Below are 27,586 nucleotides of genomic sequence, written 5' to 3' on the forward strand. Positions count from 1 at the left end.
ATTTTTCCTTACCAGGACTTTCCCAACAATTATCGAATTGTTTCAATAAATATGATAATAGTATAAGTCATAGAGGACATAATACATTATCCAAATATTTCACTAAATTAAAATTTAAACCACCAAAAAACAAAAGAAGTAATATTATATATCAAGAGCCTTATACTAATTGTGACGCTGTCTACATAGGGCAAACATATCAGTATATCAAAAAAAAAACATAAATTCAATTATAAAGATTCAAAAATTCTTGAAACGGAATCTAATACACCAAAAAGAGAATTTTTAGAATTGGTTCACATTCATAAGAACGAAACAGCTATAAATGATAAAAAAGACCTAAATAATTTAAGTAAAATTTATAGCTCTATTTTGTAAATTTTATAAATTTAATATATTTGAGATGTGGAAACCAAGGAAACATTAATTTTTCTTATTGGAACAAAGTTCTAAGTTGATTTTATCCTTATTTTGATATTCATGATGAAGGTGATCTATAGATCAATATAAATAAGCAAATTGTCAGTGTCAGTATCATATTTTTATAAAGAAAAGTCGAAACGTTAAAATTTATCATTCTTTTAAAAACTATCAAAAAAAACTAATTTTGAAACAGAAGAGACCTAAAATCAAGAACATTTAGATGCATTTATATATATATATATATATATATATATATATATATATATATATATATATATATATATATATATATATATATACTGGGTGCACGCCAGGCTGACACGGGAGGTAGATCAGCTTTAGATCTATCAAATAAAAGCAACATGACATACAACCCTATGTTCTGTACCCAAATTATTTTGATGCCAGCCTACAACAACAATTATAAAAGGATAATGGATAACTCTATTAGACATTGCTAAACTAAAAAGCGATTACAGTAACTAAAAAGTTGTAAGTTGAAGACAAAAGTCGGCTTAACTGTGTATTACGTATTATTTTCTATTTGAAGTATTGCGAAAGTAGTACGACTTCAATGACTATACTTGATATTATTTAATTTTTAGTAAAAAAAAGCTATGAATATTATACCATTTTTTAAAGAGCACTAAGTAGGCTAGTTTTTAAGAACATTTTCTGACTCAGTCTGGTACATTTTTTTTTCACAGTCGCTAACCAAACTTTAGTTAAGGTTTTCGCTTTGAAACAAAAGGTAAGATTGAGTTGTTTTTTTTTTTGTTAATGTCGTGCTACTTTTTATTAAAATGAATACTGGGTTGTCTCAACCAACTATTAGTGGTAGCCCAGAAAAAAAAGAATTATAAATTAGAGGTTTTTTATGCCCATAACAGACAAAAATAGGGCAAAAAGTAGAGATTTTCTGAAAAAACCTGAAAGTGTTAATATCTCGAAAACTAAAAAACTTTTACTGAGGTCATGTTGCTTTTATTTGATAGATCTAAAGCTGATCTACCTCCCGTGTCAGCCTGGCGTGCAATTTCTGGGACACCCTGTATATATATATATATATATATATATATATATATATATATATATATATATATATATATATATATTATTTAATTAAATTATTAAAATTTAATGTTATCCATAAATTAACCAATCATTCACTACAACTTATCCTTATCTAACCTTCTCCTTTGAAGAACGGCAGAAGGCAGAACTCATTTTCGAAGTATTGATTTCGAAATTATTTCAGAGGTGAGAAGTAGAAATCCTGTATTTGGATACATTCTAAATACCTCATTTATCATCATAATCTATATTATCGGCAACTACGCTAGATTTGTACCTGACCAGTTGGAAGTGAGGATGGCGCCGGTTGCCAACGCGTTGCCGACTGTTTGGCAACCAGTTGCCTCATCTGTAGTTCCCCCATTCAAATACAAAGTTTGTTACTCATTTTGAGTTATTCCGGGTTTATTCGGCCTTAATCCACAAATTTGAATGAAATATAATACTTATAGAAAAGGTTTTTGTACCGTTTTGTCATTGAAATTAAATTGATTATATCGTCTTATTGGTACCAATTATTTCCATTCGTTAGGCATCAGCGTAACGAAACTCACCACTGGGGAGAAGAAGTGTGGGAAGGCCACGAAAAAGATGGAATTATAATCTTACCATCAATTGAGGCAATGCTACGAAGAATGAACAGACAATCTATTTAAAATGGAGTAGGAAGAAGAAGAAGAAACATATGCAATTGAAAACATAAAGAGCCACATATTTAACAAAAATTGATTTTTGTAAATTGGCTTAACGAAAGAAGTTTATAAGGATTTAAAACACCGTGGCAGCTAAGGATTAGTTATATCATGATGATCTGTGTTGACGTGTATATTGAAAAGTACAGGTAATTTTAATGGAATCAATGTTACTGAATCTTTAAGAGGAAACTATTTTGGATAGATTTTCCAATTTTGGCTTCATGCATAATATTAGGAAAATTCTAGTTATTCATACGTCATTTTTACTCGGCGTAAAAAATTCTGAACGATTTATTCAAATTTATTACTTGTTTGAAACGAAACTTGGATAGAAGCGTTTACACTAAAATGATTTTAATATGTGTGGGACTGTAGAATCAAACGGACCGCTTATACTAATAAACTCCAATATCCGTTACTAATTAATACTAGTCCCGTCATTAATTATACGTTAACTGCATGACCCAACACTGGGATTGGGAATTGTGGATCTATCATGATGGAATGCTGATTTAATCATGCGGTATATATGAATATCAATCTCTATAAATTGATGAGAGTTTCAAGGACTTATAACTAATTAACAAATGGATAATCGGCAACAATCATGAGAATCAATAATAGAAGTTATTCATTATAGAAAAGACAGACTACAATACATTCCTTAAGTGGATAACACGCCTGTTTTGATGTCTTAAACAGTCTTACAATGAAAAGATGTCAAGATTTGTCTTCATTGACTGTTTATTCTCCCTTAATTGCCTTTTATTTTCCAATGAATCCACACAATTTCGATAAGTATGATGATAAAATATGGGGGAACGTCTAATTTTTCTTTTAAACATCATTCTGTTGTGTGATTCGTTTAATTGATTTAGTTATTTTCAAAACACATATGGATATAAAGCTATCGAAAATTGTGGATAAAATCAATATATAACAATACAAATAAATGACTATTTGAAATCCTCATAATTCAATAAATTATTAATTAATTATTAATATTTCGCTTATCACAAAATCTGTCGTGTTTTCAGCTTCTCCAATTCTCTTAGCCTTATGAGCCACTCCCTAAATATATTCCTAAAAATAATACATCAGAGATTACATACAAAATGTGATAATAATATAACCTACTCGCAATTTGGATTTAGACAGGGGTTAGGTATAAGAGAGGCAATAGTCGCAACACAGGTCCTTGTACAGAACTGCTATAACCAAAGAAAAAATGTTTGTCTATGCTTCATAAACTACGAAAAAGCTTTCGATAAAGTTCAACATCACAAACTTATGCAGCTCCTTAAAAAATTGGATTTAGACGAAGAAGAGATTCGTTGTATCGAAAATCTGTACTGGCACCAAAAAGCGCAAGTCAAAGTAAATCATGGTCTAACTGAGCAAGTTCGGATTCGCGAGGAGTACGTCAAAGTTGTATATTGTCGCCGCTCCTGTTTAATATATACTCTGAAGCCATCTTTCGATAGTCACTTGAAGATAGAGACATTGGGATCAAAGTCAATGGAGTCTGGGTCAACAACATACGTTACGCCGATGACACAATACTGATTACAGATAATATAGATGACCTACAACAACTAATTAATATAGTAGGCGGACATAGCCAAAACATAGTATTAAACATCAACATCAAAAAAACTAAATTCATGATTATCACTAGGGAAGCGAATACGTTTAGAAAATTTAGAGTAACATATAATGGAAAACCTATAGAACGGGTAGAAAAATTTAAATATCTAGGAACATGGCTCTATGAAGAATGGTCGTCGGACGGTAAAATAAAATGCCGAATTGAACAAGCTCGAAGTACATTCATAAAATTTAAAAATGTATTTACATGTACCGACTTTGATATTGATCTTAGACTGAGACTTGTGCGGTGCTACGTTTGGTCAGTGCTTCTTTACGGGATGGGGGGTTGGACCCTTAAGGTGAAAAACATCAACAAATTAGAGGCATTCGAAATGTGGGTATATCGTAGAATCCTGAAGATACCATGGACTGCCAAAGTGAGGAATGAAGATATTCTCAGGCGTATCAATAAAGACCGTGAACTCTTTAACATCGTGAAGAAACGAAAGACTGCATATCTTGGCCATATATTGCAAGGCCATAAATATCAATTCCTTCAGCTGATAGTCCAGGGGCAAGATTGAAGGTAAGAGAGGATTGGGACGGAAGAGGATGTCATGGTTACGGAACGTGAGGCAGTGGACGGGTATACAAGATATTCAGACATTGATCCATACCGCTAGAGATAGAGAAGCCATGAAAAATGTGGTCGCGAACATTCATTAATGGATAAGCATTAGAAGAAGAAGAAAATTCTCTGACGGAATATAGGGGGAAAAGTCAATTTGATTTGAAACTTAAGAGAATTGGAATTAAAATAATCGGTAATCAATGTTGTTCGTTTAAGTATTGATGTGAGAACAATAATGAAATGTTAATAACCCATTATACAAAAATCTCATGTTATGCCACAAGACAAGAAACCGAATACCTAATTCTAGCGAATTATCGTAAAATTATTTAAAAGTTTGAGAATATTGTAAATTGAATTGTTAGTTCATTAAATATTCTTTATCCTTATCTTACGGTGAACAATCAATAAATCTCCTGCTTCATTTTTGAAAAGGGATTGTACTATGTGTTTTCATCAATTGTCAAAAATGCTGTGTGTGTGAGTCACCCCTAACATTTTCTAAATCAAATTTGACCTAAAAGTAGAGAAGAATTTCTTTCTTCCTTGGTGTGCGACAACCATTCTTCAAAAAAAATCCCGTCTGGAAAGACAGTACTTTAAACAAAAGTTGTACAAAAGTTTCCTCGTGTGTCTTATTATTAATCGAAAGGCGGAGCTATAAATTATCGGAAATTTTTTATTTCATATGGGTTCAAGTCATTATCATCACTTGAAGTCTCGAAATGATCTCAAAAAATTATTCTTGACATCAAAAACTTGTCAAATAATTTATAAAATCAAAAGCTTAAACATATCATTTTGACAAAACGTATATTATTTAAATATTTTTCACACTTTATATGCATTTGAAGTGAAAGTATCATAGGAAATAATACTTTAATGATACATCTGAATTTGCTAAACCTACAGATGCGTCACAATTAAGTTCACTTTTACTCATGTGAAAACAATACACTACGATAACCCATTACTTGAAAAATTCATATCACAACTATAAAATGGAAAAATACCTATTGTTCAACTGTAACAGCGACATCTCCGTGATAATATTGGCGCATAATTGTGCTCTAAAAACAGTGCATTTCTCCACATCTGTTAAGATTTTAACAACATTGCGTAAAATGTTATTTTAAACAAGAAAATTGGAATTCACTTCCGTTATAACCGAAATCAATTAAAATGTTTTACCTTAATTAGCTCCTCGGAAAACTTCAGTATATTACTTTTCGGATAAATATATCAGTAGATTCTAATATATTATTTTTCTGATGTATTATTATTTATTCATGTGATTAAAACTCTACCCTATCCTTGGCACTTCCAAAGTTTGGATTCCCGCAAGCCAAGAAGAGAATGTCTGAATAGAGATAGAAAACTATTTTACGATGGTATGGGGCTTGCTACACCAGTGTCAAATCAAAGGGGCTTTGGATAATTGTAATAACTAGATGAATTTTATATATTTTGTATCTTGAAAAGTCGAAAAAAACATTTTACAAATAACAATCCAGAATTTATTTTTTATTTATAGTTTTCTGATCAAAAATTACATTGGTTCATTTTATTGGATTTCTCAATACAAATAGCGAAAGTTATGAAGCAAAAAAATATTACCCATTATAATTTTATTGAGGATTTCAATAAGTTTCATCAACATAAATTAAGACCTAAAAATATACATTACTAACAATTTAATTTTAAGTACGTGCTCTTCTTCGAGTTTCATACTCCTTATCTGAAAAATGTTTTCTCACTTTCGTCAGAACCATTTGCCAAATTAATTCTATTAACACAAAACTGATAAAAAATTTATAATCTCTTTTGAAATTTAACAATATTAATTTAAACAGGTGTCGATGAGCCTATTTTTTCAAAGCTTATGTGTAACTTTTAAGGTTCACTGCTAAGTTAACAATAAGATGATCATGATCATGATCTGCTACTACCATTGTAGCATGTCGTATTGTTGAAATTGTAATAACAAGTGGATAAGCAGAAAATATACCTAATCATTTTTAAAAATGAAATGGATTTTCATATCTTCATATCTATTATGGCGGAATTGGCAGTGTAAATTGAATTGTTCTTTCTAAATACTAAAATCGGTAACCAGGTATAATATTCGCCATTGATTGTTATTCTCGTTTGAAGATGATCAATTCCGCACTGTCAATCTCCGATCTACTATATTGTGAATTGTTTCGGTTTATTCCGTGAGTGTACAATTAAAACAGAAATTTACAAAATCACGGTATTTATTTGGTTTTCTTGATGATTTTTCGCAAAAAATGATATTTAATGAATACACGAAATGTTTTTTAACTTTCAACTCATACCATGAAGTAGTCCGAGATCCAGTGCTATTAAACACATTCTAAATAAGACATTTTGCTAAAATGACAAATGTATGTCGATAGGAGTAGTATTGCCCTTCCAATTAAAAAGCGGGAAATAAAAAAGTTAGAAATTTATTGTCCCATTCCTGTACATGTACTATTGTTTTGCTTTTTTTATGTTCTGCTAATTTTAGTTGATAGTTAATCTGCTTCTTCTATATGAATACACTATTATATTCTAGTTTCTGAATGCCTTTGGTGTAAGTAGACTGATCTTAACAAACATAATAGCAGAAAGATAATAAAAAGAAATTAAACTGTTGATAGCAAAAATAAACATAAATAATTTGTTTCAAATTTTATTTTTCTCTTTGAGTTTATTTACATTTGAAAACTGAAAATGTTATATAAATTATTCTGTACATGCTCCCGGGCTTTTTACCGTAATTATCAATTATTCAACCACCATTACTTCGAGCTACTCTAAAGTTGATCTTTTATTTATACTCCAGCTTCAAGACTAGTAAAGGAGTCGGCTACACCGCTCATTTTGTAGGAAACTGTCTAGTACTCACTTCAATGAAAATAAAGGGCAAGGGCTTCCAACATTGCGTTAAATACGAATTTCAACCCAGAAAGGTATAGTATAATTTAACGATAATCGTTCCATTGATCATCGCGTTAATCTTTTTTTCAGTGGTACATGCTAGCTGTCGTTTATATTTACAATAGGTGGACGAAAAGCGAAATCAAGTGTTTGGTCAATGGTCAATTAGCTTCGAGCACCGAAATGGCCTGGTTTGTTTCGACAAATGATGTGAGTTTAGAATACAAAAATACGATTTTTCGCTAAAAATATGTTCCTGAAATTATATTAGAATAAATACTCTTTAAGATAATTTGTAACAACATTTTTTTATTTGCACTTTACGAAGAGCAAAAACTTAATAGAAATAACAATTGCTTATCAGTTAAAAGTAATATAGATTGATTAAGGGATAACTACACCGCACGTGCTCTATTACACTAAAATTTCTTCTCAGCCTTCGCTGGATGGGAGGTATCATTAACAATTGAGCCAATGAGTTAGGGTGATTTTCTATGCGGTGCGCATACTTCTGAGATAAGTGAAACATTTATTTTTCACTTTACTTCATTTGAGGGTCACAAGCAATAACGTTGGGTACATGCTATGGAGCATTCACAAGAATTATGAGAAGTTTTGACTCAGATATCTCTTGAATTGCTATGTATGTGTAAATTTCAGTGCCCCAGTTGAATGCGACAACTCCAGATAGATTTCAGTGTGACTTTGAATTGTAGAAGCTTGCTTTTGATTTTTATTACCAATTACATTTTTCTAAGCCCAATTGCTTTCCCTTGATTAGTATGTGTGTTCTCCAAGTTAGTCGGCCCCGATTAATTACAAAGTATTTTGCACTTTCTTTTTGTTACAATAGATTCCCGTTTAACATCATAGTTGAACATCCTATCCTTTGGGTTTGGTATGATGAATGTATTAATTATCATTCACTTTAATTATCCAATTTTTATCCATGAGTTATTACAATATTTGGAAAGCTGTGATGCTAGCGCAGCAATGTCATCTGCAAATGTTGCAGTAATGTGTGGGAATATTCGTTGTGGGCATAAGATAGAGCATCAGGCCAAGTGTATTCCTTTGTGGAACGCCCGACATTATTGGATGCAGAATTATGTGATCTTGAATTTTGTTTTTAAAGTGTCAGCCTTGCAGGTAGAATTTTAGAATTAGGAAAAGGTTATTCAGGAGGTTTTTCCTACCTTGTATAGTAGTCCATCGTACCAGACTTTGTCGAATACCTGGGCAATGTCTAAGGAGACAGCCGAACAATATTTAAATTTCATCAACAGGCTTTCATAATCAGTTTTATTTGCTCTATCAGTAATTTTTCCAAAATTTTGGTATAGTAATAATAATCTAATTGGTCTGTAAGATGTTTTTTAAGTAGGTTTTCCTAACTTAGACCCTTTATTTGATAGTTCATTCGGTATTTTGCCATTAATCAGGTTATATCTGGAATTTTTTTTGGGGCTTAACTGCTGTATTAATTTTTTGACCTGATTTACGGTAAACTTCGACTTGGTTGGGTTTGAAGACTTCTAAGTGCTTCGCTAATACCTTAGATTTATCTTGATTCCTTTTTGTCCATTAAACTAAAGGAGTGTCGATATCACGATTTATTAGTTGCAGTCTATTTAGTTTTTTCGTCGTTTGTCATACGCCATAGTCTGTGACTTCAGTTCTTAAGGTGCTTGATTTGGCTTTGTCTTGTTTTTGGCAAGATTTTCCATTAATTTCCGTTTATTATTTGTTCAATTATCGACGGTATTACTTATGGTGTGGTGACATTGACATTAACTATACCCCGAGAACTAAAAAACTTCGTTTCAACGCTAGCGAAAAACAAATGATTATGAATCATAAAAATGGAATGCAAGAAAATTATGACAAGAATGTTGATGACGTTAATTCCAAAACGGCAAATATTTCGGGAGTATCTTCTCAAGTGTCTAACGAAATGAAACATTTAAATTTTCTGAAGCTAAGAATCTTTTTCATGAAGCTATTAAAAACATACACTTGATAAGTGGAAATGAACTTTAGGAAGATATAAAGGAAGATTGATTAGTGAGATAAAGTTCAGGGTTTCCTTTCTTCTTTAAGATATCAATTATAAAATTTAAGGATTTATAGTCATCATTAGTCTTCACATTTTAAAATTACTTACAATCTTACAGGGTATTACAGAATGCTGTGCAATATCACAGTGACATTTTTTTAAAACACCCTATATTGTATTACATATTTGAAATCAGTTACTTCTTCATTAGAATAATATGAGGTTGTGATGTATTCTACGGGGTATTTGAAAAGTTATAACCAATTTTACTTAAAAATCGTAACAAGTTCCATACCCTGTGCAATGTAAGACAAAATCAAGAATGAAGATATGTTGCAGCCAATGCGTTCGTATAGTTGTAAAAATTCTCGAAAATGACTTATTTCTTATATTCATATAATCGGATACAGGGTGAATCAAAATACTAATACATTATTTTCTCAGCTCTTTCAAATGAATCACCCTATATGTACTCATTTAACAATTAGTGGTGAGTTGGCTATAATTTATTCGCAAAAACAGACTTCTATCATTGCTGTTTGATACAGTAGAGGTTGAACTGCAAATAGAGAGAAAAAACTAGTATATTTCAAATAATTACAGGAACGAAACATCAAAAAACTATCCCATTTACTTCAGTATACGTGCACATCTTGATAATGATAATAGGCGTTCGAAATGACCTGCTAAGACATCTATGCATGCTTGAAAGAGTTGCCCATATTACGAAGCATTTATATAGAATTATTCCTAAATTCATTCCGTATTCTCTCCATCATGTCATGTCTTGTTATTGGATATTCTTAAAGGGATCCCAGAAAAATGACTCTATTTTATTGAAATCTGGTGGCCTTGGTGGCCACTGCACAGGACCATTTTTCCGATCCATATTCCAGGAAATAGTTCATTAAATTGACCATTAATTAATTGATTACCGTGAGCAGGCTCACTATCATGTAAAAACCAAATTTTTCAACGTGTACTAAGTGGGACTTCTTCCAATAAAAGAAGTAATTGGCTTAGTAAAAAATTTAAATCTCAGCATTTAAATGTTCCTCAAAAAATATGGTCCTACTAGATATGGTTATGTGTCACTATGTGATATGGATTAGTTGGTGAATAGTGAAAGTTTTGTCTTTTAATACTAGTATTTCTATTAAACGTGACGCCATTTCCAAATAGAATGTAGTCGAAAAAGTCTTTCTGTTGCATAAATTTTCGTAAAGCCCACCTAAAAAATGCTAGTCTGGTTTCAAAATCAACTTCAGTTAATTCCTGTTGCAATTAATGTGATATGGGTGCATTTTGTATTAATCAAGGATTCTTTGCACACTGTAGTAGCTCAGTTCTTGTTCGCAGAAAATACTCCTTATACATGTGTGGGTTTTCAGTAGCTGCCAGCAAAACATTAATTTCATTTTCTTCTATAATAGAAGTTCCTAATTGTTCATGCTTTTATAATTAATTGAACCCGTGTGATTGAACCGCTCAATAAATTCAGGAAAACGTTCATGGTATACTCTTGCTGATAGTGAGGCAGTGAGGCATTTTTATTGCAATCTTCCAATATCTAGATCATATCTATCATTTCATCACTAGTGAAAATGGTTTTTCCCCTACATCAAATTCTTCAAAACACCAAAAAATGTACCAAACCGCTAAATAAAACAACAATAATGTACCTATTGTCATGTTATTGTTATTGTCAAATATTAATTTATGAACAAATAAATCATAGCCAACTCACAATTAATTCTCAAATGATTGGAATAATCATTGTTTTGCACAGAGAAAACACAATATCTTAAGAACTCATACTTTTCCATACTCTCATAAAATGATCCATTTGATAAACCGAGAAAATAATGTATTAGTATTTTGATTCACTCTGTATCAGATGTATGAATTCTAACGAAATAAATACTTTTCCAGAATTTTTACTACTTTACATACGAATGCTTTGGCCGCTAGACATCTTAATTCTTTAATTTCTCTTACATTGCACAGGGTATTGAACTGGTTACGATTTTAATGAGAATTGTTTGTAACTTATAATAAAATATCCCGCATTTAAATTTAGGGTCTTTCATTTAGAAAATGTAACTTTGATATAGTACAGCATTCTGGAACATAAGATGGTGAATAATTTGAAAATTTGAACACTAATGATGGCTGTAACCCTCAAATTTTCAAATTGATATCTCAAAGAACAATGGAGGTAGTGAGCTTTATCACACTAATCCATCCTTATCTACGACCGCCATTCAAATTAGGCATTTGAAAACTTATATACGAGGATGTATTGATACCTAGTTAGCCTAGACCAGTTCCATGCATAAACAAAATATTGCGTTACCATAGCAACGAATAATAACTCAGTGTCAGTGTAAAGTTTGACGTCAAAAAAGTAAACCAGCGTTACCTGAAATTAAGTGAAGTACCTGTATTTGAAAGGGTTAAGGAGTAAGTAGATTTACGAAGATATGCTTAATACCCTTGGTGATTAATGTCCTTCGTATGCGACTATGAAAAATTGGACTGCAAGCTTCAAAAAAGGTAAATTTTCCATTGAAGATGAAAACCGATCGGGAAGGCCAGTTTCTGTGCTGGAAAAGTTCTTGTTTCAGTTTTTTGGTATTGCCATGGAGTAATCATGATTGATTTTTTTGATAAGGGTAGAACAATAACTGGAGATTACTATTCGACATTATTGACCACTCTACGGGAAAAAATTAAAGAGAAATACGCAGAAAGCTATCCAAATGTGTTTTGTTTTTACAGGACAACGCCCCTGCACACAAATATCATGTTGCCATGCAAAAAATTCGTGATTTAGGGTTTGAATTACTAGAACACCCCTTTATTCACCAGATTTGGTTTCGTCCGACTCATCTCTTTTTTTAACTTAAAAAAAATGTAAATTTTCTTCCAACGAGGAGGCAATAAAAGCTGTGGAGGCGTGGTTTGCAGAGCAAGAAGAAAAATTTTTTTAAAGGCCTAGAGACGTTGCAAGTTCGCTGTAATAAATGTATCCAATTAAGATGTTGAGTAATAAAATATTTTAACATTGAAATTTTGTTTGGTTCTATAGTAGGCTAAGAATTTTTCAATATATCCTAGTAAATACGTGAAATTACAAATTATACATACGCCTAAAAGCGTGTGAAAAAGAACAATGCTTTTTAAACGGTAGTTTCATCACAACATCCGAAAGGTTGCGATTTTTTAGATTCGTGTGACAGTAAAAAAATCGAAAATTGCACGGAAAATGTTCTTGTTGCAAATTTCTCGGAAAATTCAAGCCAATGCCAATGGAAATCATCAAAGTTATGGTCTCATTATTCAATGTTGAAAAATACCATAAATTTAAATTATAATTCTGTTTTCAACAAAAGTATCGTTCAATGTGGTCGCTCTTTATATTCAAACCTTTCTAGACTGATTAAGTATTAGCGATTAATACAGCAATGCATCTTTTGAAACAGGTATTTGATAAGTGTTACATCGGTGCAACGCCAGAATTAGATGAAGAACGAGTCTTTTGTGGTCAAATGTCAGCAATCTATCTGTTCAGTGAGGCATTAACAACTCATCAAATATGCGCCATGCATAGATTAGGGCCAGGATATAAAGTAAGTACTATTGTTTGAATAATTTTTCTTGAGAATGTTGTTATATCTCTAAATCCTGTGACGAATATCGGATGATCATTTTCATGAGCCACACACTAAAACTACTCTTGAAAATAATCAGCAGAAAATATATCGAAAATGTGAAGAAGAACTAGATGAAACGCAGTTTGGCTTTAGAGAAGGATTAAGAACTAAAGGAGCATTATCCGCTATCACAGTACTACTAAAGAAGTGCAGAGAATACAACAAAAATGTTTATGTCTGTTTCATTGATTTCCAGAAGGCCTTTGATAAAGTCCAACACGATAAACCTATTGAGAATTTAACAACTATTAGATCTAAGCGATATAAGATTAATCAAAAATATCTATTATGTACAATCATACGGCAGTAGTGCGTCTTGAGGACATGGAGACAGACGAAATCGAAATTCAAAGGTAGTTCGTCAAGGCTGCGTTCTTTCTACACAGTTACTTAATCTATATTCTCAGTTTGTATTTCAGAAAGTGATGAAGGAAAGACATGAGAGTGGAAACTTGGACCTTCAAAGCTCAAATTATCAAAAAACTTGAAGATACAGGAATGCCTACATTATACTGTAGATGGATATCACTTTGGCGGTTTTATATGTGTGCATGAGGTTGAGCCTGCGTGCGTATATCCGCTACTCTATCTTTGTAGGCGATGAAGATTAAGTTTTGGGTCGCCGCCAAACAGTAACATATTCTATTTCCAACTCTTTCATTGGCTGCGTTGTTTGGTAGTGTTTTTTTTCGATTGTGTATTTTATTGTGAAAAATTACGGAATATTGAATATTTGTATCAAATTTTGTTTTAATCTTAAATAAACTACGGTTATTAGGGGTTCAAAGCTATAGCGCAGAAACAAAGCAGCAGTCTTTACAGTGGAAGCATTCTGAATCGCCAAGACCAAAAATCACATCATAGTCTAAGAAAGTGAAAATAGTGTTGACTATTTTATTATGAGGGTGTTGTTCACTACGACTCTATTCTGAGAGATCAGACGATAACTTCTCGTTACAAAGTCAGAAGAAAGCTACCAGGGCGTGTTGGACAAGTGGTTAGTGGATAGGCTGTCCTACCACTACAATGCGCTAGCGCATTCATCGAACCTTGTAGAGCAATATTGAACAAAGCTCTAAGTTATACACCTTTACAGACTCCATACCGCTTCGTCGTAGCTCCATGCAACTTTTGGCTCTTTGCCAGTTGAAAAATGTTCCAGATCTACTACTGCTCGAAAAGATTTCACGAGGAGAATGATTCTAGGCATTAGCTAAGGATTTCCTAAAAAGCTCAAAAATGATTTAAATTCATTTGTAAATGAATACGTCACAAAAACTAAAATGAGATAAACTACTACCTGATGTCCCAAATTTGATCTAAACAACTATTTGTTTAGAATTTTTGATGGTAAAGCTGATAGTATAGACGAAATTATTTATTTATTTGGAGAAAAACAGTATTGAATAAGTGTGAAATTTCGACAAAAAATATAGTATTAATGAGGATTGTTTACTATGAGAAAAGCAATATTGAAGATAAGGAGATGGAAAAAATAACCGGTGTGCAACTGCCAAATGGTATGAATTTGTTTATAAATAAATGAGGCGTGCTGGGGAAAACGCTTAGGCACTCGATTTGTACTTTCAAAAGCGCATTTTTTCCAAAAAAATTATACAGGATATTTCTTATGTCAGAAGCCAATACCAATTTTCTTATTTTAAATGCAATCCCCTGTATATTATTTATATTTTGGATTCTTCAGAAATATTCATATACAATGTCCTATGCTTATCTTCAACTGTTTCGGAAATATTTTTCAGATTTATTACAAAAATAAACATTAAAAAAGAAATATTTCATTTCACAAATTCGTTACATTACACTCAGTACTTATTTCCCATACTCTTTATATTGCGTTCCTTTTTACTGATATGCATTAAACAAAAATACAACAAAAGTTTCGTTTATTTTCTTTTAAACTTGTTATCTGCCTGCAAGACCGTAGTGATTAGTGTCACTGCTATTATCGTTTGAATTTTGTTAAGTAATTTTGATTTGACTCGCATCAATTTTTCGATTATTAAAAGAATATAAAATGCATTCCTATAAAATGATATCAGCTGAGGAGTTCATGGAAGACAATAGAAGAAACGATGGCAATGTTACATAACAATGTGATTCTATAAGAATATGTTTTGTTTTGTGATGAGAGAACATTAACTAGGGTTAATGTCCTAGTCTCTGGACCGGGACATTGCAGTACTTCGGGGGGGGGGGTGTCCTGTGTAGTCCGAAAACCTAAAGGTAAACCAGTAACACCATAAATGCAGTCACCTACATAATACCGTCGTTGATCTTTGATTCTTATTTGTACAAACAAAGTAAAAAGCTATATAAATATTTCTCAGTCTGTAACTTATTCCAAAAAACAAATTTCATACATTAAAATATTTGACGGAGGCTATTATATGGACAAAATAAGAATTTAAAATCAATGGTATTAGGTAGGTGATCGTAATTAATTAGGGCGGTTTACATTAGAATCAAAACTAGTTATTTATTTTCTTCCAATTTATTGTTCCCACTGTAGATAAAACTTATAGTTTGCATTTAATTATTTAGTAATATTTGTAACTTTGGCTACACATGGAAAGTCTGTTGAGATAAAAACTTTGTTTGTCTGTTGGACCCCCTAGTCTGTTTGAGGGTCCAGCCTGCTCATCAGCTTTATCTTTATCATACCAAAAGTACTTTTGGGAAGAACTTATCTGTCTCAATACATTTTTGTTTTTCAAAAGCATCTCGTAAAACTGGTCACAAGTGTATTTAAAATTTACTCGAACCATCAACATTGAACTCATTGTCATAACATCAAGACGTGATTTTTCAGATGTCCACAAATTTTTCATAATAGAAAAAACTCTTTCTACGGGAGCACTGGTTCCTGGCAAACACATTGCAAATTCAACTACTGTCAAAATAGCATCATATGCAATGTCCTCACTATTAAGCTTTGAAAATATTTGCTTCCATCTCTCGTCAACAGGAGTTTTAGCCTTTGTTTTGTCCACTTTGTTCCATTCCTTTATATTTTCAGACACAGTCTCTTTTACACACTGCCACTGGTCAAAGAGTTTGGTTTCTTCAGCTTGATCCTCAGATATTTCCTTTATCTGCTTAGCATTTAGATTAGACAGGCTGGTCTGGATATCGCACCATGACGGAACTGTTTGTAGTAAAATCCACTGCAAGTTTTGTACGCCACCAAAACTCGATTCCCATTTGTCTAAGTAGTTAACACATGTTTTGTAAAACTTTCTCACAGTTGTTTTAAAGTCTTGGACATTCAGTTCTCCTTCCTTCTCTAAGTCTAATATTAGTGTTATCACATTAGTTGGAATAAATTCCTCTTCCTCTCTAGATTTCATCACACTTTTGAGTGAGCTTGTGCGCCAAGCAACTTCCGTAGCTGAGATATTATCTTTCTCTATCTTCAAAATGGTTTCTTCGAAAGTTGAAATCTGCCATGACATCAGCCATGGCTTAAAACATGGATTTTCAAAAAGCTGGCTTATAAAGTATGGAAATTTGTCCTGGGAGAGAAAGTAGGACTTCATGCCTTCAAATATCTTCAGAATACGTGTAATAGCTGGGCCAAGGGACAGAAAACGTTTCCATGCTCTAGTAAATTTGAGTATTCCACTCCAATAAACTGACAAAATTCTTTCAGCTCTTCTGTTCTAACAGTCTAAATGTGAAAGTATTTATACACTTTAACGGTGAAGCATTCAATATCAAACGGCAGAGTGTCGACAGCTGTTTGAATGCAGTTGTGGACTACATGGGCACCGCACCCTTCTCCGATTATCTCTTTCCCTAGACTTTGTTGAAGGTGTCGCCACACATTATTCTTCCCTTTTCTAACGGCCCCGCCAAAATTTGTATTAGTGTTGTCAGCACACATAGCCACCAATTTTTCATTGAGACTTTTTTTTCACTAGTTCCTCAAGCATTTTGCTCTGGGTCTCAGATTCTTCATTAGGCAGTGACGAAAATGAAATAATTTTAACGTGGACTCCAAATAATGGCAAAAAATAACGAACAAGTACAGGAAAACATTTTTCTGCTTTTTTGTTTGAGGCGTCTATGCTGAGAGAAACAGACCCACAAGATCTCATCTCTTGGTCCACTTCATCAATGGATAACGGCGCCAAGACATTACACACGATTGCCTCACTTTTGGTCTTTCCGGATGAATATTTTGGCTCATAAAGGTTTTTAATCAGTTTGGAAAGACAGTCATTTGACCTAAAACTGTGTCCATGAACAACTGCATGATAAGCAAAGATGCCTTCTTGTGCAGAAATTTTATCATCGGTGTCCTTTTTCAATATAAAATGTTGCAAAGTAGAAGAACTGCTGGTAGCTTTCTCAGCATCTTTATGTTTTTTCGTTTTTGTATATTGAGTAATATCATTTCTTTCTCCATGAGCGACATAAAAATGGACACCACAGGTTTTGCACACTACTTTTGATCTGTCAGTAGTAGAAATGTCAGTTTTAATAAATTTTAATAAACTTAAATTCTCTCTCCAAATCGTCATACATACACATAACCGTTTTTGATGTTTTGAGAGAGACATTATTCACATTACTATATGACACTTACAAATCACAAGTTTACACAGACGAAGTTCACAAAACCGAGCACACGTATACGACTGTACTTGTACACACAGAGTTAATACATCAGACCAGACTGGCGACTGCTGGTGAGTAGCGAGAACTCTTGACTGGCAATGGCGGCTGTCACAGACTTGCGCAGGCGCGGCGGTACAGTCATCAAGAAAAGCTATGCTCTTGGCGAAGTACAGTCGCTGCACACAAATATGCCCGAAGCAGCACAGAAACTATGAATACTTGTACACTTTTTAATACTGTACTGACTGTATTCCAATTGCTGTAAGCTTTTATGAGATACGATGAAACTGTTGATAAATAAGTTATTACTTAGATTTGTAAAAATATTTATTTTTAGCATTATTTTATTGAAACCGGGACATTGTAGATTATTTTCGGAAACCGACGGGACGGCCAAAAAAGTGGTTTAAAACGGGACTGTCCCGGCCAAACCGGGACATATGGCCAGCCTGACATTAACACTTCACAGTTATATCAATCGTCAAAATTGGCGTTATGTGTCTAATGAGAATCTTCACTGGATAAGAGAAAAGCATGCGCAATAACCCGAAAAAGTTAATGTTTGGACAGGAATTGATAGAAATCATATCATAGTTCCCTTTTTCATTGATGGCAACTTGAATGGAGATAAATATTTGGAATTGCTTCAAAATAATGTCGTATCATCTTTGAGAAACTTATATCCTGATCCAGAAAACTTATAAGCTCCTGCGAATGTAGTATGGTTTCAGATGAAGCACAGTCTCAATATTTCCAAATCGGTGGATAGGGAGGATCGTATTGATAGAATGGCCGGCGGCACAATTTCCTGATCTGAAACCATTGTGGGTATATTCCGACAGTATTGTATACAAAAGTAAATCCCTTAACTTAGTTAACTTAAAAAGATAAATCACGCTTGCGATTAGATCAGTTACGCCTGAGGTGTTAAGTAATGTTAAAAGACGTGGCGTTGTTTTTTGACATTATTAAGAAATAATCATACTTCTTATGTTTTTAGTTCAATGTAGAGAATATGTGTAATAAACTCATTTACTTATTAACATATTCATTCCATTTGGCTGTTCCAAAATATTTTAATTTATTGATTATACCCTGTTTAATACTAATAAAAGCGGAATTATTTATATTCTCGATTTGCATTGTATTGATTAAATTACTGAAACATCACATACCTTGGTTATAGAGTGTAAACTACAAAGTTATATCAGTCTTCGTTGAATAATGATATGAAAGACATAGAACCATAAAATATAATTGATTATTCCACGAATCATTCCACAATAATTGGTTATGACGAAAATGATGTAGTAATTTTTAACAAAATATGTTATGTTACATACGAAGGCAGTTCTATATGAATTTATCTTCATCGCCCGTTGGCGAAAGTATCGCTATAGCAATTTACAACCGTGTAGCACACCTCTTTGAAATTTTAGCAGCATCGGATTTGTGTATGATGACTTTTGTTCTAAGATGACATGTCGGCTTTTGGTGAGTCATGTCAAGGAGCTCCGAAAACGTTTACCATGGGAAGATCCACAATCTCATACTGGCAAACCACAGATTCAAGGTATATATTCGAAAATATTGCTTGGTTCATATTCTGCATCGAATTTAAGACATGAAAAAGCTATCGGCGCGATAAGTGCCACATTTGCTTACTCTAGACAACAAGCATATCCATGAAACAACTATTTGGCAAGGAGGGAATTTATGTGTACTTCTCAATAGAGGAAACATTAATACACTTTCGAATTGTAGAAACAAGAACCTCCCCACGCGAATGTGGTCAAGACGAAGAGCAAAACGATTTTAGGGCTATACTATGTCGAATTATTGGGCCGATTCGATGCCGAATTTAAAGAAAAGGGGCTATTCCACCATAGTACCACATCGTCTTACTCACCCACCGCCAAATTATTCAAATTAGAATACGAACTGTTGTAGTCTACGGTATATTCTCCAGATTTGGCCTCTTGTGACTTTTTTTGTTTAAAAAAATGTCATTCGTCTAACAAAAATTTGAATTGAATTCATCGCTCCTAATGGGGCTTTACTTTGAGGACCTCAGAAAACGTGTTTGTTAAATGGTACAAAGAAGGTGCGAGCGTCGAAAGTGTGTTACACCAGAAGAAGACTACATTAAAAAATAAATTTTCTTTAATAGACTAAATGCTTGAAGAACCAATCTTTCATGTTTCTAACTAAACTAAATTCCGTTTCTCCCGCAACGTCACTGATATAAAGAAATGTATTTCCAAAGATGTATTGAACTCACGATTGCATCCTGTGTATTATTAAATTCATCTTAGATCGAAAAAATAGATGCTAACTATTATTATGTATATGCTTGAAAATTATTTGCCAGAATCGAAAGAAGCACTTATATAAAAAAAATAAATCGATTGTTTAATTGTAAACATACATTTTATTTCCATTTGATATTAACACCATATTTTTTCAGAGTCAGTTTCGGTTCGATAATGAATGCAATATAAATTTGCCAGACAATCACAAGAGGGTGAGTGAAAATAGTAGTCAGTTACCAGCATCTAGCATGCCTCTGCCTTTGACTGCAACAGATGCACGTTCCGTAAGCATTTTGTATTTTTTTTTTAATTTCTGCACGTGTTTATGTTTAAATGAATCTATTGATATTACGTTACACCAGCCATTTGATTGAAAAGTGTTACGCTTGTTTTTATTTCAATTAAATTGTACATTCTATTCAGCTCTCCTATATATACTGAGTAGGTTTGGAATTTAATAAACTTATTAGCTGATTATCGGTATTTTATATTACATTGTGAAGTTTGTCCTATGTAAACAGCATCACAATTATTACAAAAAAATTATAATAACGTTACGTATTATCTTTGAGTGTTTGTGACTTATTTATTTTGATATTGTGCTGCAAAAAATTAGAAGGTCATGATTATTAGTAAGAAAGTAATATTGTTTGGCAGAAATTTGTAATCAATGTTCGAGAATATTCAGTTGTTTGATTTTTCACTCTTTCAGCTAGTACTTTCGATTGAAAAATCATTGACCAGACGCTATTAGTTAAATCTACTGAAACCCCAGAGTACGATCGTATAATTGTTATATCACAATAGTGATGTTCTAAAACCATCAGATATGTAGCTTATATCCTCAGTAATTTTCCCTTTACAATGGAAAGGCACAAATTTTACTACTATACCTGGAAAGTATTCAGAAGGGGCGAAGACCTTGTACGGCTGTTACTTATGAGAGGAGAATTTTTAGAAAAACTACACCTAGAAAATGCAATCAATAATTCTGAAATCATCAATTTGGATGAGAACATGAGCACTCCCTAATTGACTAAAAATCTGAAATAAATGAATATTCAATATTAATGTCCCAAGTGCATGTCAAATTGTCGATAATTTAATTTTGTCGAGTGCGCGAATGCGCACGAGTCACTAAATTATGAGACAATTTGACATGCACGAGAGGGCATTTTGGCAGACTATTTCCTGAGAAAAATTTAATTTGAAATAAACAATAATTGTTCCTTTTCTTAAAATATAAAATTAAAACCAAATGATGTTTATTAATCCTAGACGAAAATTTGGCACTAGTGCAAATTATCGATAATTTGCACTAGTGCAGTATTATCGCTGAAATTTGATCGTTGCTAGGTAAACATAAAATATTACAGCTTTTTGGTTGGCTTAAATTTTTCGAAGGAAATAGTCAGTAGAATATCACATTTCTAGACATCTAGAGTTACTCAAAATAGTTTGCCGGAATTTCTGCTTTATCTCACCTTCACAGCAGATCTATCAACCAACAATGGTGTATAAACAGCTACATTTACAGATGACATGTTTACAGCATACGAGGATCCTATAAAAGCATTAAATATTGCAAAGGTAAATGCCTAGAAGCCACTCCAAATATATAAGCTGGATAAGCAACTAACATGGTAGAAACACATTTTTACCAAATACAAATAATTTCTTTATTATCTATGGGATTCATCTAAATTATTCTGGATGAAACAAAGTACTGATTTATAGGCAACCTTTGAATATATTTGGACCTAGGGAGTCCCATCACGAGAATCAGTAACCAATTCTAGTACTGACATCGAGAAGCGACTCCAGTCGAATTGCTGTAGATGCCCCATGGTTTGTGTTAAACTTTCTTATAACTTACAAGGACCGTTGCGTGGATTAAGTGGATTAAAACCATAACTTAAGCAAACAAGTTAAACCTTCATCCAATTAGACTGGTATCCAACCTCTTGGTAAAAACAACAGTTTATAGTACACTCAAAGGATTCATTCCATGTCACATGTATTGACTCTTTCCAATACTAATGAATCTATTTATTTAATTATAGACGTAAGTAATAGGATTTATTTAAGCATGCCAATTTGTAATGATTTTAACATGACTTGTCTATTGTAAGAACTGTTATAGATCACAAATGAATTAGAACAAACTCAAATATTTAACATGGAAAGAAAAAGTGAAAAAGATATTGAACTCATTCTTTTAGTCATTGTCATTACTTTTGTTCAGTAAAACGATATCTTCCAAAAGTCATTATTCAAAGGAATCCTAAGTTCACACTGTCTAGAGAGTTTATAATCAATTCTACTTCACAAAATGACAATTACTGAAAATCGATTGGGATAAACAGACCAGTATTTGAGCAGTTAAAAATTTTTTATTGTTAGATTTTGACCGAGCCTTATAATTTTTCTTTTAGCTAAATATTCTTCGAATGAATAAATCAGAAAAGTGATCAAACATATGTCCTATTCAATTACAGTTACTCACCCAAAAATTATAAAAAAACTAATTTTAAAACAGAAGAGACCTAAAATCAAGAACATTTAGATGCATTTATATATATATATATATATATATATATATATATATATATATATTTAAACCTTAAAACTGTAAATGTGGAACATTTTTTCCAAGCAATAGCTGAGTACCTATATCTGTTTATCAATTTTTATGAGCTGCAAGTTAATAATGAAATTATTAGAATAGAATAAAATAATCGAACAACAAAATTATATGTATTTCTTCCTCCTTTTTTCTCAAGAACTTAGATCATTCAATACATGCAGTAAATTATTGTATTTAAATGTTGATTTTGGTACATTAAATATCTTGGCTGCTTTTTCATAAGATAGAGTCCTACGCTCTACATCGAGAAACTTTTGAAGATCTTATCTATATTCGAATTTGGGCTTTATTGACATATTGGTAGAGAAAAAAACGATTCCTTATTAAAGTTCCCAAAATTTTTTACATATATTCTCAATTTATTAGTATACAGTGGACAGTTTTTGACATTACATTCATTATTCACATTTTACGTTGATATCTATATTAGGCTATACTCTTTATAATTGAAACCTGCTGCAGAACGCAGTGTTTGATCTGTTTGTGACCAGTAAATGACCAAAAAAGAACCAATTTTATCATTGTATCTTATTTATAGAATGTAAAAGTATTGGTCGAATATCAAACTATTGGAAATACAACATAAATTCTAGGCCATAAATAACGCACCACCATTTATTTTAATATCAAAACCTAAAATGTTAATCTTTTCTGTTTATTTTTTTTCTATTACAAAAAGTTAAAGTATTTTAAACGTTAGCGATAAAATTTAGCAAAATTTCTTATCAGCAGTAATTTGAGTCGATCAATGTGTGTTAAAGTCGAAACTAGTTAAACAAAAAATGAATAAAGCTATAGACAGTTAAGTGAACGCGAAGTTGAAAGAATAGCCGAGTTAGTTGGACAGGTACAAAGTTATCAAAGATTTCGAGAGACCGGTTCACATTCTAGGAGGCCTGGACAAGGACGTCCTTCAGTTTTAACTCCTCGAGATGACGGTTTTTTGCAATTAAATTAATTAAGAAATCGGTCAATGACAAGTGTCGAACTCAACAGCCTTTTACGAGAAGTCCGAAATGTAAATATCTCTGATAGATCAATAAGATGACACCTTCAGAATGCTGGTCTACACAGCAGAAGAGCCTGGAGAACCTTTGCTAATCAGGCAGCATCGTGTTGCTAAACTAAGATTTGCAAGGCAACATTTAGAATGGAATTTAGAAAATGAGTGCCAAGTTTTATTTACTGATGAGACAAGAATCAGTCTAAGAGGTACAGATGGACGTGACTAAGGTGTTAGAGAATGATATAACTCACATTTTGGGTATTCCCCCTTCGTAATTAAGTAACTATGAGTAAGCTTAGTGAGATTTTACTCCCGGTTTCCCCTCGCGTATTTTCGATTGGGATATTTGCACACTCGTTTTGCCACAATTTTTGCACTTTTGGTGTAAGTAGTGATTTTATATCGTTGTACACTACCGTTTGTACTTCCCAGGTGGTTTTACTAATCACTGCATGTCGTGCGTTTAGTCAGCTTCTTCGTTTCCTTAGAGACCATTATGAGCTCAAAGTATTTCTACAGAGAGTCTTCATTTGGTATTCTTAGCTAAAAATAGCTTCAAGTTTCTTGGATGTGTTTCTGACTCGAGTGGATGTTCTTCCTCTTGAAGAATATTACCAGATCATAATCACTAGTTTAGATTGATGATTTAATATATCATTGATAGCAATCAGACAAAGGCTTGTACTCATTAGGGCTTAGTTAGTTTGTTGTTTTAAGGTTAAAGTGATGCTAGGACATGAAAATAGTACGAATTATGAATGAATAGTTTTGATGCCGCAATGTGGGATCGAAAGCTTTTGTGATATTGTTAAAGACTCGGCAATCCTGCTTAGTTGCAAAAAATTCATGACTTTTAGATTCCAAATCAATTAAATTGTCTAATGATGGCAAGATCGCGGATCTTATAGTCTCTTCCATACAAATACGGCATAGTATCCCAGGAAATATATATATATATATATATATATATATATATATATATATATATATGCATCTAGGATGTTTTTTATTATTCTGCCTTTCGCGTTGAAGCCTGTTGATCCCCAAATAGTATTGTGGTTGTAAAAATCACCTGGAATCACATGGAACTTGCCTGGAAATTTTAGTGATGTCTAGTTTTTATAAGAAATTAGTATAGCTTCTAAATTTGCATTGCTTCGTATGGGGTATTTCAAGTTAGTTCCTTGAAAGCAAATAATCGTTGGAGAAGTTACATGTATGAGCATTTTGGGGCAATTTCTGGGTAATATTTTGTTGAAGTAAATTAAAGGTGAAATTGTTCAGTTAAGAATTACTGAGATGTTGTGAGGAAACATTCGATTTCGGCATCTTTTTCTTCCGACAGCTTCAGTTGTTACATAATTCTCTTTTTTGCTTTAGTACATTGGTCTTTATTTGGAGGTTGAAGGTGGGTCTGTGTATCGATAATAGATAAGAGCTGCAATTGTTTCATTATATCACGGGTATACACTTTGGCTGTACTAAGTTGACCAGCTCTTCCTTCTATGTACATAAAAGTCGATTGTGGGTTTTAAAGATATTTGACTCTAATGTAGTTATCTCTTGAAACTAAACATATTTTATAATCGAAGTTGATAGTGATTATTCTTAACTAAGAAATTGCAGAGGTCAGTTTAGAGCCGACGTGTTCAAGTTACTTATGTCGTACGTTATGTGGAATGGTGAGACATACATTAGATGAAAGTAGTGTTTCACTTGATAAGTTGCGCGCTTGTGTTCGTTATTGATCTTTATACACCCATCATGTTTATTGATAAAATCATCCACGATATTCTTACTTCGGAGATAAATACATATCTGGTTGTTACGGATATGAATAATAAAAATGCAAACTGGCCTGAGTTTACCTCTCTCTCCGAAGCATACTTATCATCTTTGATCATTTCTACGAATATAAACTATACGCTAGATATGTTCACTAAGAGCATACTTGCGGCTGCCGAGGTTCACATTGGTAAAACGGTCTTTTCCTCGGCATGTAGGGCTGTTCCATGGTGGAGTCCGGATTGTGCGAATGCCATACGTGAATCAAAACATGCTCTTAATAGGTTTAAACGTCACAAAATACAAGAAAACCTTATTATACTTATTATACATAAAAGACTTAAAGCTAAAGCTAAATTTAGTGTCAAGCAAATTAAGAAATCTGCTTGGCAAAGTTATACTTCATCCCTTACCCACAATACATACCCCAGTCAAGTTTGGAAAAAAATTGCACAAATCCAAGGCAAAAAAACTAATATATTCCTTCTTTATTATCTAACGATCTGCTTATCACCGACAGCCAAAAAATCTCTGACACACTCGCTCAACACTTTGAAGAAAATTTCAGTATCTATAATCCGGCATCCGATTTTCATAACTCACATATTCAGCCCTCCTCCACACTCCAGCTAAATCCTCTCGATATTGCCTCTGTCAATGCTCCTATTAATTTGAATGAACTAAATTCGTGATATCGTCCTGCAAAAATTCTGCTGCTGGTAATAATGATGTCCTAAATATATTTCTCAAAAAACTATCCGACTCGTCCCTCTCCAAGCTCCTTGACATCTATAACATTATTTGGAATACTCACCAGTTCTCTGATGTATGGCGCAACTTTATAATCATTCCAATTAAAAAAGCAGGTAAATCCATATCATCCCCTAAGTCTTTACGTCCAATCTCACTCACTTGCTCTACTTGCAAACTCCTTGAAAAAATAATCATTAGAAGACTCCAATGGTTCCTCGAAAAATACAAACTTATTTCCGACGCACAATCGGGTTTTAGACGTAATCGATCAACATATGACAACCTTGTTCTCTTGCAAACAAATATCTCTTCTGCATAAATAACCATCAGGAAGTCATTGCAACTATTCTCGACATTGAAGGCGCTTTTGACTCCAGAAGTGCAATACTGAATGAACTTACTCAGTACAATCTACATGGTAACATATTATCATTCATCCATAATTTCCTAACTGATAGAATTTTCAGGGTTTCCGCAAACGGTAAGCTCTCCTTTCCTCATCCACAAAATACTGGCATCCCTCAAGGTTCAGTATTAAGCTCTACTTTATTCATCCTCACAATAAATGAGCTATGTGACAACTTCCCATCTCCCGTAAAATATGTCCAATACGCTGATGACCTAATCATTTATTGCCATGGTAAATACGTCCCCTCTACATGCCAACTGCCCCCAAACGCAATAAATCTACTACAAGAGAGATCCCCCTACCTAGGATTATCATTTTCCCGAAAAAAATCCATGCTGATAAAATTCTCTCGAAGAACATCTATTCACTCACCTCAAATTTTCTTTGATAACTCCCCTCTACGTATTGTGAATCAGTGCAAAATCCTTGGTATGACTTTTGATACTCGACTCAACTGGAATCACCATATTCATAATGTAAAAGGTATTTGCCTAAAGAGGCTGAACATAATTAAAACCCTTAGCCACCTTCAATGGGGCTTCAATGAATCTATACTGCTAAAAGTTCTCTTTGAGCTCTCATACGCTCAAAGCTTGACTATGGTTGTTTTATGTATATGTCCGCTTCCAAGTCTAAAACCCTTGGCGCCTTTCGCTAAAGCCCCGCCGCTAGTGTCAATGTTGAAGCTAATGAGCCACCACAATCCTTAAGACGACAATGTCTTTTCCTGTCATATACTGCTAAAGTGTCTTCCAATCCTTATAATCCTGTCCATATACTACTTACCACCACTTCCGTACCTATCAACTCACGAAGAACTGTAAATTCAGTCCCTCAATTGCTCGCACCTCTACTCCAAAATACCAACCTCTCGTTGACCTTTATACTTTCTTTGCCTT

The 27,586-nt window shown here is 33.0% G+C and overlaps 1 protein-coding gene across 1 annotated transcript in view; it reads left to right on the forward strand.

The window, feature by feature from the left end:
• The window catches only part of LOC130440979 (neurobeachin), a 747,233-nt gene that overhangs the window by 416,934 nt on the left and 302,713 nt on the right, over positions 1-27,586 (forward strand). The window contains exons 7-10 of the mRNA XM_056774400.1: positions 7,265-7,391; positions 7,450-7,569; positions 12,901-13,047; positions 20,243-20,371. Of these exons, the coding sequence (XP_056630378.1) occupies positions 7,265-7,391; positions 7,450-7,569; positions 12,901-13,047; positions 20,243-20,371 (523 nt within the window). The remainder of the gene's footprint in view (positions 1-7,264; positions 7,392-7,449; positions 7,570-12,900; positions 13,048-20,242; positions 20,372-27,586) is intronic.

The sequence above is a fragment of the Diorhabda sublineata genome, chromosome 3 (genome assembly GCF_026230105.1).
Source record: "Diorhabda sublineata isolate icDioSubl1.1 chromosome 3, icDioSubl1.1, whole genome shotgun sequence".
NCBI classification, from domain to species: domain Eukaryota; kingdom Metazoa; phylum Arthropoda; class Insecta; order Coleoptera; family Chrysomelidae; genus Diorhabda; species Diorhabda sublineata.